General features: G+C 37.1%; 1 protein-coding gene across 3 annotated transcripts in view; it reads left to right on the top strand.

Moving 5' to 3' along the window:
- The window catches only part of AXIN2 (axin 2), a 39,418-nt gene that overhangs the window by 4,243 nt on the left and 18,865 nt on the right, over positions 1–16,310 (top strand). For all 3 annotated transcript variants that reach the window (XM_074260581.1, XM_074260583.1, XM_074260582.1), the window contains exons 2-3: positions 3,585–3,725; positions 15,823–15,925. In XM_074260581.1, coding sequence (XP_074116682.1) covers positions 3,585–3,725; positions 15,823–15,925 — 244 coding nt within the window. The remainder of the gene's footprint in view (positions 1–3,584; positions 3,726–15,822; positions 15,926–16,310) is intronic.

A 16,310-nucleotide genomic window follows, 5' to 3' on the forward strand; every position in this document is an offset into this window, starting at 1 on the left:
TGGTCAAGTTTTTTTTTTTTTTTTTTTTTTTTCCTTCTTCTTAAAGTAATTACAAGAAAACAGTCCTAATCAGTTTTCTTAAAGTATGTGGAGATTTTTGTAAAGTTCTGAGTTCTTAAAAACTGAGCTCACTTTTCTCTTCACTACCCCCAACCATCTTGTTGTGATTATAGAAAAATTCCAATACTTTTTTATTCCAGTTAACTGAGTTAGGAGCAATATACTTCCATTTTTAATTCCTGTTCAAACAGTAGTTTAACATTTTGGAAGTGAAAGGAGAAGGGGGTTTATTTTAAGAAGACCATGTGTCAGTTCTCAGTGCAAAACTTTGAATGGTTTCAAACGTGGATGAGTGAACATGTGATTTTAGTCAAATGGTCTTTGGAGGAGGGAGGAGCAGTGTGGTAATGTTGCAAAGAGGAGTTTCTTGGGGAAGATTGATAAAATGCAGTTTCTACCTTTTGGTTGGAAGGTAACTAATCAAAAATGACTAGTTGCTGATCTATTAACATGAAAATGATAACAGAAGTATAGGGGATATAAATAAGAAAGGTACTTAATGGCCAGTAATGGCACATTTGGCTCTCTAGGTCTCAGTTGTTCATCTTTAGAATTTATAACAAAGGACAAGACCCAGTGAGCGTTCAAAATAAGTAGCTGATTTTAATATTTACAGTAGTATTGCAAGGTCCCTCAAGATTGTAGTACCATATACAGAATAGAAACTCATGATATTTTCATCACAGAGTGATTAAAAATGGAAAAAGAGATCATGGGGATTCTGTGAGACACCTGTCTCACAGAGGCTAGAGAAGGGAAGAAGCTTCCTAGTTTATCATCACTGCTGAGATTATTAACAGCAGACATATACAGTGTTTTTAAGGTTTGCTAAGCACATACCATGTATTGTCATTTGAGACAATCCTGTGAAAGTAATTGCTAATGGCATTTTTGTACCCATGTTTCAGATGAGGAGACTGAAGCTAAAGTAGTTTAAGACTTGCTCAGTGTATATAATAGCTAATAAACTTTTGGGAGTGGAATTGAATCCAGATCTTTTGGAAGTCCAACATCTTTATGATTATTATTCTAATGTAAGTTTGATTTTGATTTGAAGAATTTAAAAAAAATTCCACAGATCTGGTCAAGATAAATTTGTAATCATTTAACCCATCTCCTACTTTCTGGTAAGACAAATCATTCAGGAGAATTTAACCTATTTTAAAAGAATTAACAAGGAAGATAATAAGTTTTCTCCCATTCTTTTCTCTTTCTCCATTCCACCCCCTCATAGCTAGTCTATTTATATATCTAGATTTTTTGTAGAATTCTATCCTATTGTTGCTCTTTTCCTTACACCATCTATTTACACTTCTCTCTTTTGCCATCTCTGAAGATAGTAATGAATGATGGTTCATTACTTTTCTCTTCCTCCTCTTCCTTTTCCTTTTTCCTCCTCTTCCTCCTTTTACTCCTCCTCTTTCTCCTCCTTCTTCTCCTCAATTGGACTTGCCCAGGGTCACACAGCTGGTGTGGATTTAAGGTCCTCCTGATTCCAGTGGCTATCTTCAGCCCTGTTTGAGGGCTTCTTAGATGTTTGAGGGTTATTCAAACCTTCCCTCTACCATCTTTTTTTTTTTTTTTTTTTTTCCCTCCAGGCTGAATCATTACAATTTCTTTAGTCTTGCCTAACCCTCCTTTCCCATTCTCTATGTCCTTTGATGTTAATGAGACAGTGGTGTAATGCAAGAGGGTCCAGCACCTGACATCAGGAGAAGCACCAATCTAAAATACTACTATAATATTTTCTAGTTTTTTTGACCTAAATTTAACCCAACTCTTTGCTCCCTCTACATATGTGTGTGTGTATGCATGCATACTACTCAATTGTATTAAAAGGTCTTTGAAGGAAAGAATGACTCTACTGTCATGTCTTTATCACTTTTGTGTGTTCTGTAGTCCCCTACATAGAAGCACAGTGCACAGAGATATTCAAATTATATTTGATTCACTTGATTATATCTCTCAATTGCCCTGTTTCCAGTCAGAAACTATCAGGGATTCTTCATTTTATAGACCCCTTTGACACTCTGTGAAAGACTTTGAACTCCTTGGAATGATCTTTTTTAAATGCATAAAATAAAAAAAAATAAATATGATTACAAAGGAAATCAATCATATTTATTATAAAACATATATATTTTTAAAATTCATGAATTTCATGTTAGGAACCTTTGATATAGACCATCATTATTGATGTCTGAGCTGTTATGTTTTTTACTAAGTAGTAATCCTGGTTTTCATCCCAGGACCATATTCCCCAAAGGAATCCCAAAATGTTTGCAGATTGATTTGAGATCTTTCTTGGGTTTGTCATTAGTCTTCCACTTCTTCATTTCTGTCTATATTTATATGCTTTGTTCTTTCAGGAAAGAATGATAGGTCTAGCTGAGCCTAAATATCTCCTTTATTCTTTGTAAGCAGCCTCTCTCCTCTCCCTTCCCCCCTCCTCTCCAAAGGTCAGACTTTAATGGGGGAGCTAACTTTAGTCATGCTGTCAGTATTAGCACTATCCTGCTGAAAGAGGTCCATCTCTACCTCCTTAAGCCCCTTACTGGTCACACCAGAGGAATGCAGCTCAGCAGGGGAGGAGCAGACACTTGTTATGTGAGGGAACTCTGTAAAGACTGAGCTCAAGAGGTTGAAAGTGGGGAGCCAGCCAATGGCCAGTGAAACAAAAGGCCTAGAGATTCAGGAAGGGCCAAGGACTTCTTTCCATTTAAACAGCTGTGCTGCTCACTTTAATCCAGCTGGCCCTAACCTTTCTTGGCAGAAGGATGGTGGTTAGTGCATATAAATGTGTGTGTGTGTGTGTGTGTGTGTATGTGTGTATGTGTGTGTTGTATAAAGAGGGTAGAAGAGAGTTCAAAACACACTATTTTAATTTTTCAGGGATTGCCTTCCTAACTAACTCATACCAATTATCATTGTTGAAATGAAACTCTTAAGTTTGCTAGATTTTACTTCCCAATCAGGGGGCAGGTTAGAACCTGAGCCATTTGGAGCACTGACCCCTCAGGACTGAAACCCTACCTTATGCCATAGTAGTTGTGGGAGAAGTCAATTTCTGCCAAATGCATAAGGATGATTCAGTGATGGTTAACCTTTTCTTTAGTGTCCCTCTCAGATCATTCACCTCCATTCACTAGTGTAAAAACATTTCTGGGAAACTATTAATTGATCAACCTCACTTAAGTCATGTTAGAATTACAAGCTGTTCAGATCAGTAGGAAATGGGGCAGAAGAGGGCGAAGGGAGCTTGCTGGCCTGTTCTATGAGAACTCTTTGGGAGTAATTCATCTGCTACAGGGGGCGTGTCAGGGACTTGTGGTATTTTATTTTTGCCAAAATGAATTACTTAATGGGCATGAGAATATAGGCATCTTGCCTAGGGGATGGAGTGGCTCTAGTGGGTTGGAACTGAGTAGATAACCCACCCAACTCCTATATCCTTGGTCACCAATTTATCTGTGGTTCCTAGGGTAGATTACTGACTGGATTCCCATTGGACTTTTTCTTTTTAGATCCTTCAAGAGGAATGATCCAATTAATCCATATCACGTAAGCTCTGGCCATGTCTTTGCTCCAGCAGCTAGTGCCAATGACAGTGAAATCTCCAGTGATGCGCTGACTGATGACTCCATGTCTATGACAGACAGTAGTGTGTAAGTATGTCGTTGCCCTGTGTTGGTGGGTAGGTTGAGGACCTGAAGCCTGCTGAAAATACATAGCTGGCCTATCTTTTGCTTTGAAGTTCTCATCTTGGGGTGGCTTATTGTTTTATTTTGGGGTAAAAAAGTACTTTTGCATTTAGTACTTTGAGAGACTTTGGCAATGAACAGGATAAAGCCTCAGCAATCAGAAACTGAAGTTGGAAATTGGAATCCTCTGCTTGGAAGAGATAGATGATGAACAGGTCATTCTCCCCAGGTGTTGTATAAACTATCTTGAAAGTTGGGGTTCCCATCTTATTCTTTTCATTCCCAATAGCAGAAAAGAGAATGACATACATTCTCTTTTTCAGTGTGAAAAGAGCTTAGAACTGGCTTTTTGGTCCACCTGGGATGCTACAAAGTGTGCCTGTAAAATAGATGCATAACCATCAGCCAATGAGATTCTTCTTGCATGTCTCAGTCTCTAGAGGCAATTTCAAAAAATGTTTTGAATGATGACTGCTGCATAAAGATAAATTTGTACATTCCATGACTCAACTTATCACCCTACCTTAGAATTCATTTTACCCCACTAGTCCACTACCTAATATGAAGTAAGTCATATCATTTCTAAGGCTAAATTTTACTTTTCTGTAATAAAGTATTTGGACCATGTTGTTGTCCAAGGTTCCCTTCTAATCCAACAATGCTTTACTGTTGACTCATTGACTTTGTCTTCTCTTCGATACTGATAAAGACCCCAAAGACCTTTGGGGGTAAAAGGTTCACACTTTTTATAATGGGGGAGGGAGCATTGTAACATTAATGTTAATAAAATTAGATAGTACAGTAATAACTATTGTCAAACATAGCTAATTTCAGTTTGTCTTCAGAGGCGGGCAGTCATTATTTTGAGAATGCTTGATGACATTTTGATGTCTGTCTTTTGCCCTTTTGAGGGCAGTTGGGATTTCTGTTGGCAGCTAAGTGTCAATCTGGCTGGATTATGCTGAAGAAAGGTGAATGATCAAACTGGTTATGCAATTTGGGGCTGAAATTAATGGCTTATTCATTCAGCACAATGCAGAGAGAGATTGAAGTGGTAGATAGGTGAGTTTTCCAAATGACTGAAGATTATCCATTAATATTAGTAAGATGTTTCTGGAGTATTATATACTTTTCTGTCTTCTTAACATTTTCTTGATGGCTCATAATGGTTATTATGAGCACTATATTATATTGTGTAGCATTATACTTTAACTGAGTTAGTTCAAATACAGTTATTGAAAAATCTAGGGCTGTTAACCCACACAGTGAGTGACCCAAATTGACATAATGACTTTTGGTTCTCCTTAGAATTTTCCTCAATCCTCCTCACTTTCCTTCAGTAATCATTTCTCCCTCTTAGCACAGATCACCAAATCTTAGAAGCCATTTAATTCAGGAATTTCCTCTACAATACACCCAAGTGGTCATCCTGTTTTTGCTCTCAAGAGAGGAATTCTCCCACCTTCCAAGTCAGCCTGTACTACTTTATCAGAAAGTTTTTCTTTACATCAAGCTCAAATCTGCTTTTCTTCAACTTATACCCATTACTCTTAGTACTGTCCTTTGGGAGCCTTGCAGAAAGCCTAATCCTGCTTTCCCAAGATAGCTCTTTATCCCACTCCCTGCCCCGCCCCTTAGTCTTTCCCAGGCCTAAACATAGTATCATAGATTTAGAGCTAGAAGAGCCTTTATAGCATAGCTAGTCCACCTCACTTTATAAATTCCTAGTTCCTCTATGCCCAGAGGGCTATAACAGTGTACATACCCTTTGATCCAGGAATACCAGTGGTATGTCTGTTTTCCAAAGAGGTCCAGAAAAAGGGGAAAGGACCCATTCCTACAAAACTATTTATAGTAGTTCTTTTTGTGGTGGCTAAGAATTGAAAATCAAAGGGGGAGGCCGATCGATTGAGGAATGACTACACAAGCTGTGGTATGTGATTGTAATAGAAAATTATTGTGCTGTGAGAAATGACAAGCAGGATGATTGTAGAAAAACCTGGAAAGACTTACATGAACTGATGCACATTGAAGAGAACAGAACCAGGAGAATGTTGTACACAGTAACTATAATGTTGTTTTGTGAAGATCTGTGAAGGACTTAGCTATTCTCAGCAATACAGTAATCTACGACAGTAACAAAGGACTAATGAAGTATAGTATCCTCCTCCAAGGAAAGAACTGATATTGATTGAATGCAGACTGAAGCATGCTGTTTTTCACTTTTTTCATTATTTTTTCTTTTATTTGAGTCTTCTTGTAGAAAATGACTAATATGAAGTGTTTTAAAAATTGCATCTATATAACATGGCAAAACTTTAAATAAAAATTTATAGTTCCTTTAACTGAAGGTATGATCATGAAGCCCTTAACCAAGTTGGTTGCTATCTCCTTGACAGTCCAGTTTATCAGTATCTTGCTTTTTGTTTTTTTTAAGCATTTGTTATCTTACTTTCCCAAGGTCTTCCACCCTTCACTGAACAATTAAAAAAAAATAAAAATAAAACCTTTACAATAAACATACATAGTTATGCAAAACAAATTCTCATATTGGCTGTGTCCAAAAATGCACATCTCATTCTGTGCTTTAAGTCCATCCTATCTCTGGTGGGAGGTGGGTGGCATGTATGATCTCAAGTCTTTTGAACTTGTGGTTTATTATTGAGTTGGTAAAGTTCTAAAGTCTTTCAAAGGTATTTTTCTCTATAACTTTGTTTTTATTGCATAAGTTCTAGTTTTACTCAGTACGCTCATTATCAGTTCATAGCTGCATTCCTGCTTTCCTTCAAAGCTGTTCCTTTTGTCATTTCTTAAGGCACAATAATATTTCGTGAAATAATGTACCATAATTTATTTAGCCATTCAGGAAATTAGTTTCTAATTTTTTTGATTCTGCAAAATGAACTAATCTAAGTTTTTGCACATGAAAGTACTTTTGTCAATATAGTTCAAAAGTGGTGATATCTAGAACTATGCACAATACTTTAGATGTGGTTTGATCTCCTCCTGTGATGGGATTATTATTTCGCTCAGTTTTTTTCTTTCTTTTTTTTTTTTTTAATAAACAAGCTCTTATTCTCTCACTCCAACCATAGTTGGAAAAAAAAAAAACAACCTTTGTGACAACAATATATGGTCAAGCAAAACAAAAATTTATCTTGTCATCCATGTCCAAAATTCATAAAATCTAGGTGATACAGTGCTTAATAGTTGGGAGTTAGACCCCAATTCAAATGTGGCTTCAGATATACTTTCTAACTTTGTGACCTTGGATAAGTCATCTACTCTGTCTCAGTTTCCTCAATTGGAAGATAAGGATAATTATAGTACCTATCTCACCAGGGATGCTGTGAGGATCAACTGAGATATTATTTGTAAAAAGCAGAATGCCTATCATACAATAGGTGCTATATAAATGTTATCTATTGTTGTTAATAATCGTAATAATATAGTCTCATTATGTATCTATAGGGATGCACTGATCATTTCATTCTTCTCAGTATTCCGGTTGTTCCTTACAGTGATCACATTTTGCCTTTCAAAGTTATCTTTACAACATTGTTGTTATTGGATCTCTTAATTTCTATTTACTATATTCCAATTAAAACAAGTTTTCCCAGTTTTCTTGGAAACCATACTTTTCATTATTTCTTATATCATGATAGTATTCTTTTATATTCATTATATATACCATGATATGTTCAACTATTCTCCAAATGATGGACTTAGTTTCAAGTTCTTTGCTCCTTCCCCTCAATCAAAAACCTTTTAAATATTTCATCTTTATGTCCGTTTATCTCTTGAATTCTCTTCATTTTGATGCTATACTTTTCATGATGAACTGAACTTCCTTTTCTTAACTGGCTTATCTTATTATTGTCTCATTGAGCTTACAGACATTGAGTTGTTGTTCATCCAGCAGGTATTATCCCTGCTCTCTCCCTTCCCCCTCTGCAATTTGCTGCTTAAGTTATGGGTTTAGAAACTTGTTAAAGAGGTAAAAAATATATAAAATAAAAGTAAGTAGTCATTGATGGTTCTTCTATGAGTGAAAATAATGAACTGTAGTCCATGGATTCTATGTATATTTAGGTTAGTTGGAGTCCTTCCTGACTGATTGTGACTTTCTTCCATTTTTCAGTTCATCTCTTTCCCTCTAGTTTTCCTTTCCTCCCTACTAAGCTTTAACCCCCAAGGCCTCCTATTGTAACTGAGTCACTAGCCCTCCTGCTTGTCTACAGTTCCACACGTGAAAATCTCCAAAGTTGGGTAACTCCCATCTTGTAAATATTTTGCTTTTGGATGACAATATGAGAAATCAATTATTTATCACCCAGAAACAGAGACATAATATAAATCTATGATGCTTTTATTTCAATTGGGCTCTCTTTGCTACCCCCAAGTTGTCCTTCTCTGTTGTTAGTGACTCTCTACCTAATTTCTCCAGAGTTTCAAATGTTCCCTTTCAAGTTCCTAACCTTATGTCATGCCTACTCACATTCTTACAACAGATTCTTTAGATTGAGATCATCTAATGGGAACGACTTAATTTCCTCTTTTCTATTCCTTACCATATGTCATTATCACCCACTCTCTTCTTCCTTATGGTCACAAACGTTCCTTCCAGATCTTTGCTCCAAAAATCATTGCCATCCTTTTTATAACGTCCCATGTATCTTTAATCTCTCTAAACATTGTTTTTTTTTTTTTTTAAATTATAAATATACTTGGATTTGCTGATTAGAAAAGGGGAAAAAACCCTTTTATACTATTCAATAACCATTCCATATCCCTCTCCTCTTTACTTATAAACTTCTTTTAAAAGTGTCTATACAATTCTGTGGCTTTTTCATCCTCATTCTTTCCTTAACCCCTTATTCTGTGATATACAACCCCCTCATGTTTCTCTAAGGTCACTAGTGACCTTCTAATCATCAAATCCAGTGGTCTTTTTTTTCAGTCCTCACCCTACTTAACCTTCTGAATTATTTTGTACAACATGCCTTTCTTTTGGATTTCTTCTTCCTTGACCTCAGATATTATACTCTCCAGTGTCTCTTCTTGAAGGTTTTGTTCTCAGCTCTTTTCTTTCTTTATGTTTTCCTTTGCCATTTCATTTATTCTCAATCCTTCAACAGCCTTTATTAATATCTGTAATCATTACCAAACCTCTATCTCCTGGAGAATACCTAGAAGATCTCTTTACCTGACATCCCAGGGGTAGCTCAGACTGGTACAAAATTAAATTTATCTTTAACATGCTTCTCTGTTAATGGTACCATTCCCACTTCCAACCTGTCAGTCATTGACTATATTTGTGTTATTTTTGACTCTTATGTCTAGGTGTATAGCAAGTCCTGTTGATTCTACTTTCAAAATATCCCTTTTCTCCTTCTCTCCTTTTTTCCTGTAATTTGCTGTTATACTAGTTACCCTCATTACTATCCACTTGAGCTTTGAAAATAGGATTCTTTCCACTTGGACTTTCTGCCTTCAGTCTAACTAATGTACCTTCATATGCCTGTCACGCTAATCTAATGCATGGGATAGATGCTATCATTTCTGTTTGGTCTTTCTTGAGTCCATATTCCTTTTATGGCATTCAAGGTTTTCTATAATCTGGTGCTTTTCCTACCTTTATTGCCTTTTCTCATCTTATTTCCTACTTAAATATCCCAGTTTAGTTGGGATATTTTATTCCCAATCTGAAAATATCTTGTGCTTTCCTATTTTGGCATTTTTGCTCATAATGTTTTCTCTCTATTTTCCTTTTGAGTTCCTATTTACCCTTTAATGACCAGATGCCAATCATTTTTGTTATTAAGGATCTCCTTTGTACATCTCATGCCATCTAGTTTTATACTTTGAACAATTAGGTTTTTTAAAAAATTAAAAATATATCTGTGTCAAATAGCCTAGAAAGATGATAAAGTACATTAGGACAAATCCTTTGTTTACTATCTTTATCTCCCTTAACATCTAACATTGTACTCTAACAATGCTTGTTGGTTGATTTAACTGTACAGGGTATAAGCCTAATGTATGTTGAATTAAATTTGTTGAATCATGATCACAAAATGTTAGTGCTGAAGGGAACCTTAGAGATTATCTAGATATCCCTTCTCGTTTATAAATGAGCATTCTGAGGCTCATATTGGCAAAAAGGACTAGGTCTTCTGACCCCAGATTCAAGTGTTCTTTACATTTTTTCCTCTGTGAGATGAAATAAGATAGATTAGATTCCCATTTTTTCCTTTGGAAAATGTTTGGGTGGGGGGTGGGATTGAAGTAGCTTTGATCCAGATTTTAAAATATACAATTTTTTAAAAAAAGCTTTTTCAAAGCATCTTTTATTTTAGGACCCCCACTGATTAGTTAGTGGTCAAGTCTCTTCATTCTATTAATAGCTATTTAGGGTAAAAAAAATTCACATAGTGTGTTTTCCTCTTACATCTCCCCTCCCCCTTTCCCAGAGGAAATGCTTGCCTGGCTTTATTTGGAGGTGGTTCTGCTTATGCTGTTTGATCTTAGGGCCCTCCCAAGGGGAAAAAGCGTAACTTGCCCCTTTCCAGCTGTACCTCTCTAAATCCTTTGTAGAACTGATACTCTGCATGTGGAAGCCGCTTGGGAGGGAATGGATGAAATCATCCTTGAGCATCTATTGTGTTTTGTGACTAGAGTTTAAGTGGGGTTCAGTATGTGCCATGTTGATATAGTGGCATTTCTTAAACTGGACTAATGGCACAACCCAAGTATTTGAAAAAAACCATCAGCCTGACCAGTTGAACTTTGCTTAAGTATAGGAAAAACCATTCAAAACTAAGGAAAGGGTCAAAAACTTTTTAAAAAATAAAGCTTTTTAAAAGAGGGTCAATAGTAATATGAAAAAATTACATTTGACTGGTAATTTACAAACCAGTGAACTCCATTAGAAAGTTCTTGTGAAATGGTCAGACTTTACAATCCATTGGGCAAGAGTTTGTCCTGATTAAATGAGAAAGCAGATCCAAGGAAAAATTGGACTAGTATTTTTGATTGGTTCTGGGTGTATGTATTTTCTTGCTTCTGAGTATTCAGGGGCTAGTCTGCATTACTGTGTAGGTGGTTACTGGGGATTCCCAGGGCTGGGATTATACCCTCTCTTCATAGCCATTGGAATTGTAGGCCTTATATAGATAAGAGCACCAAGTGAGAAATAAAATGTGTGGTGGATGAAAAGCTGAACTGAATTGCTTTCAGTCCATTGTTGGTCTAGGGGAGCTTAAAGGGGATAAGAGGGTAGCAGCCCTCTTTGAAATTTACTTGAACAAGTGAATGGGAGCTCCTGGTAAAGCAGTCATGAAAAGAGCTCTGGCTGTTTTTTCCTGCTGTAACAATAGACAGTGCAGACTGTGAGGAGCTTGGGGAAGCTGGGTTGATTGGACTGCTGGGAGCCTCAAGCTTGGGGAGGAGAATTAGACTAGGACAAGGGGGGGGGGTGGACATCATGTGGGCTTTAGCTGATTACAGAAGGTTTGACTTCATTAGACACGTAGGAAAAGCTGTCTTCTCCATTCTTGATAGAATTGATTCTGTATTAACATCTTTTTGCAAAAGTTCCAGGTAAAAGTTGAGATGAAACTGTATTTGTAAATTCCAGGGAGTGGCAAAGTAAGAGAAGCTGAATTTTATAGAGACAGAATTTAAAAAAAAAAAAAAAAACCAAAAAAAACCACCTCTTCCTTCTCCCCTAAGAGCCACTGGAAGAACATTTTAATGGGAAATAAGCCACCATATTTGAAGTAGCTGGGAATGTGGATCTCCATACTCTGTATTTTATGAGTGTTACTAGGAGAATTCTAGCCTCTGAAGAAATGGCATTTAAAAAGGTTCACTGCCAGTAAGTAGAATTAGGGAAACAGTACGTATAACAACTACAACAATTTACAAGTGCAAATGGAAAACAGAGCACAAAAAAAAATCGAAAGTGAATGCTGTAAAATTAGAATGACCAAGTTTAGTCCCATAGAAGAAATAGGAGAATGTAGCTTGGCTCCCTTGCTCCTTGCCTTGCAGAGGAAAGAGGGACCATGAGTATGAAATCCTGTATATATTTTGAACTTAATGTTAGTTTGAGTGAATTTTTTGTTTTCTTATTCTTTGTTATAAAGATTAAGGCTCTCTAGGAGGGGAAATAGATTTTTTTGGAAATGAAGGTGATGGGGAAAAAAAGATATCACTACAAATTTAAATTGGGGGAAAAAAAGTTCACTGTCTAGAATCCCAGCAGGGGTCCTAAACTCTAGTCCTGGGGCTTTGGAGCAGAAAGATTGCAGTGTCATTCCAGGGGGTCTGAGTTTAGCTATGATAAAGTATAAAGTCTGACAATATGAGAGACAGCAGGCTTTTTTCTTTCCAAGTATGGCAAGGATACTTAAAGTTGCCAAAAGCCAAGAAAGCAAAGTAGACTCAGTTCAACCTTCTCTCTTTCTTTTTCTTAAGTAATAAAAGGATTTTATACTCTGAATCAGCTCACTTCTTTGAAGGGGTGAGATCTAGGTATCAGATCATAAAAAAGATGATTTCCATTCCTGGAAGGAGGGAGGTGTCTTTTTATTATTATTGTTATTTGCTTATATCTTATTTATGGTTTGACTTTGGACACAAGGGAACGAAACTGAGCAAACTTCAAATATTACCTTATCTTACAAACCAGGCTTTTGATGTTGGCAAGATCACAAACTCACTTCAGAATTGTTGCCAAATGAAGACGGGAGTGAAGGCGTGTGCGTAGGAGTCTTGATATTTCAAAGCCACAGTCAAACCACATTCAGGTTAGGTGAGGCACAGCTGAGTCAAAAGGCTAAGCTAATTGGCTCGACTTAAATGGCATCTGACCGAGTCCACACTTCAAAACCAATGTTCCATAGAAGCAGATTGACCGGGCACGAGGCTAGTTAGCTAAAATGTTTATAATTAACTCTACTATTTAGTGCTCAAATTTTGGGAGTTCTTCAGCCCACAGTCTTAACTGGCCAAGAAGACAGATCAGACATTTAAGAACTGGAGAAGACGGGAATGTGGAGCTGTTTTGTAAGAAGATTCACCTGGGAATTTATAGTCACATCTCCTTGGAGACTTCTAAAACCTATTTATTGAGTGCACAAGTTACAACCTCTATTTTTTCCCTCACTGTCCAGCAGGAGTTACCTGAGGTTAAACATTGAAACTGCAGCAAATTTGATGATGTGGGGATTTTAAAAATCAGTCATTCCTGTTTCTCATAAATCTGGCAGTGACCTGATTTCTTCTCCATCCTCCCCCTTTCATCGACATTCTTTATTTTTTTGCTTTCAAGTGGCCTAGACTGAAGAAATAACATCAGGGACCAGAGTAACAAACCAGCATCCCTAATCTGTGTGGTTCAGGAGAAAGGATCGGAAGAGGATCCTACAAAGAAAGGGGAAGGAAGGAAGCTACATTCTCCTGTTTCTTCTCTGGGGCCAAGCTTGGTCATTCTAATTTTACAGCATTCAATGCTGATTTTTTCCTTGTATTTCTTTCCATTTACATTGTTGTGGTTGTTATGTGGACTCTTTGCCTAGTTCTTCTTACTAGCAGTGAACTTTTTAAAATGGCATTTTTTCAGAGGCTGGAAGTTTTCTAGTAACAATATCAGAGAGTATCTTGGTTTGGTCATTTCTCTGGATATGTTTACTTATCTGTCAAATGAAAGGAGTTGGTAATAATGGGTAGCATTTATATGTCACCTTAAGGTTTGCAAAGTGCCATACATAATCTTAATAGAACCTCATAAGAATGCTGTGTGTTAGGTATTATAATTATCCCCCTTTACAGATGAGAAACTGTTATTGGAAAGATTGACGTGTTACATAGCAAGTATGTAACTAGTTAGAACTAGGATCTAATGTCTGATGATGGATTAGAATTCAGATCATCCTTAGTTGAAATCTAATATACACTGTGTAACCTACCTTCCTCTGTGAGCCCATGATTTTATAATCTTCACCAAAGAAGGAAAAATTTATATAAGGCTTTGGAAACTTTCTTACAGAGTTCTACCTAGCCAGTCAAAAACGTTGATAGCTAGCATGAAATCTTCCCTCAGAAAGAAGCCTTTGAAACTAAAAACCAAAGAAGAAATCCATTTATCAAATTATTATTTTTCACTATTGATTCTACTTCCCTGTCCTCTTCCCACCAACTGCCAACTTGCAGAAGAGGAGCTTGTGTGACCATAAGGACCACTGGGACAGGATTTCATGAGTAATATTTGTCCATTTCCTTTCTCCAAGAAACTTCTTTTGTTGCTCGGTTGTTTTTCAGTCATATGTGACTCTTTGTAATCCCTTTTGGGGTTTTCTTGGTAAGGATACTTCAATGGTTCGCCATTTCCTTCTCCAGCTCATTTTACAGATGAGGAAACTGAGCAAACAGGGTGAAGTGACTTGCCCAGAATCACATAGCATAGCTAATAAGTATTTGAGGTCAAATCCACTGCACCACTTTTGCTGTCTCACAATGCTCCTAGAATCATAAGATGTTAGAAGGGCCTAAGTCTGCAGTGTTGTAAGAATCCTGATTTGTAGATGAAGAAATTGAGCTGCTAAGAGATTGACAGGCATGACAGGAAGTTAACAGAAGTAGTAAATAGCAGAATCAGGATTTGAACCCAGATTTTTTTGACTGTCTGGTGGGTTTTATGTGTGTGTGTGTGTTTGTTTTTGATTTTTTGCTTTTTACTATACTGCAATTCCTGTGTAGGCCTGCTGATTCTGCATTGTCTAGAGCAGGGCTTCTCAAACTACAGCCCACGGGCCAAATGTGGCCCGCTGAGGATGTTTATGTGGCCCAATGGGTTATGGCAAATGGGCTGAGGGGCGGAGACAGAGTGTGAGCTTCTGTTTTTACTAGAGTCCGGCCCTCCCACAGTCTGAGGGACAGTGAACTGGCCCCTATTTAAATAGTTTGAGGACCACTGGGCTATAGTATCAGAAAGGTGAGAGTTTGAATTCTATTTCAGACACTGGCTGTGAGGCCCTGGGCTTAACACACGCTCTCAGTTTTCTCATCTGTGAAATGAAAATAATAATAGTCCCCGTCTCAGAGTTGTTGTAAGAATCAAATCAGATCATGTACGTAAAGTGATTACAAACATTATTTTACTAAATGAGTGCTAGCTATTAGAGAATAAAGTTCAGAGCCTGCAATAGGGAAGATCTGAGTTAAAATATAGCCTCAGACACTTACTAGCCATGTGATCCTGGGCAAATTATTTAACTCTGTGTCTTCATCTGTAAAATGAACTATAGAAGAAAATGGCAAACCATTCCAATATCTTTGCTATGAAACACGCCCCCCCAAGTGAGTTTATGCATGAGGGTTTATGGGGCTTATTTTTATGCAAACAGAAACATTGAGGAGGGAATTGGTGGAAGGATAGTCCTCTGTTTAGTATAGGGACTCCTAGTCTTTTGGTCCTACCCACACACAAACAACAAATCAATGAAAAACAAACAGAAAATGAACGAAGAGAAATTATTCCAGTGATTTACAAGAGAGGAGAATTCAGAAATGACAAGGAGTTTTGATGATTAAAACTCCTGATGGGTTCATTAAGTTCAAAGTAAGTCTGCTAGTACCAAAGTATCTTTTTTCAAATGCTCTTTAAGAGAGTTTATCTCACAGGAAAGAATTGGTAGTCATTGTTCACTCTGCAGTCATGGGTAATGGAAGCTATGAATCAATCCTAGGAACTTTTTTAAAAGTTAGAAAAAAATTAATCATTATCTGTCTGGGACAGTTGAATGTAATCTGTGTCTAAAGAAGAGAGCAGATGAATAGACCTCAAGGAAGTCTTTCCTGGTGTTAGGATTTAGTACTCTATAGTTAAATCAATTTGGAGTTCTCCAAAGACTTTTTCATTTTATTGTGATATATGGCTTCATCAATTAGCAGCATTTTGGTGCGGTTGAGATGAATGTTTTGATATTTTGGATTCCAGTTTGCTGAACTGCCCCCTAAAATTTAATCCTCAACATTTGTTTTCTTAACTTTCCAGAGATGGAATCCCTCCTTACAGAATGGGGAGCAAGAAACAGCTACAGAGAGAAATGCATCGCAGTGTGAAGGCCAATGGCCAAGTTTCTCTACCTCATTTCCCGGTGAGTACTAGATTGGAGGAAAAAGAAACAGCCATATCAGCCATGTGTTGGCTGAGCATTGTGTGAAAGGAGTGGGCGGAAAGGCATTCTGCTCTGAGATCTACCCATGCTGAGGATATGATGAGTTAAATTGGTTACAGCCTAGGCCCCTTGTGTTTGTGTGTATGATTGGGGGGAGGGAAGGTTGCATGTGGAAGGGTAGTTTTTTTTTTTAAGTGGTAGTAAATGATAACCAAAGCTGCAGGCCTGGGAAATGCTCACTCAACCAATGAAGCATTAAGTACCTACAATGTGCCAGGAACTGTGCTAAGCTCTGGAGATTAAAAAGACAAAAATGAAACAGTTCCAGGAGCTTATACTGGATGTTAGCTAAATAACACAATCC

The sequence above is a fragment of the Sminthopsis crassicaudata genome, chromosome 4 (genome assembly GCF_048593235.1).
Source record: "Sminthopsis crassicaudata isolate SCR6 chromosome 4, ASM4859323v1, whole genome shotgun sequence".
Taxonomy (NCBI): domain Eukaryota; kingdom Metazoa; phylum Chordata; class Mammalia; order Dasyuromorphia; family Dasyuridae; genus Sminthopsis; species Sminthopsis crassicaudata.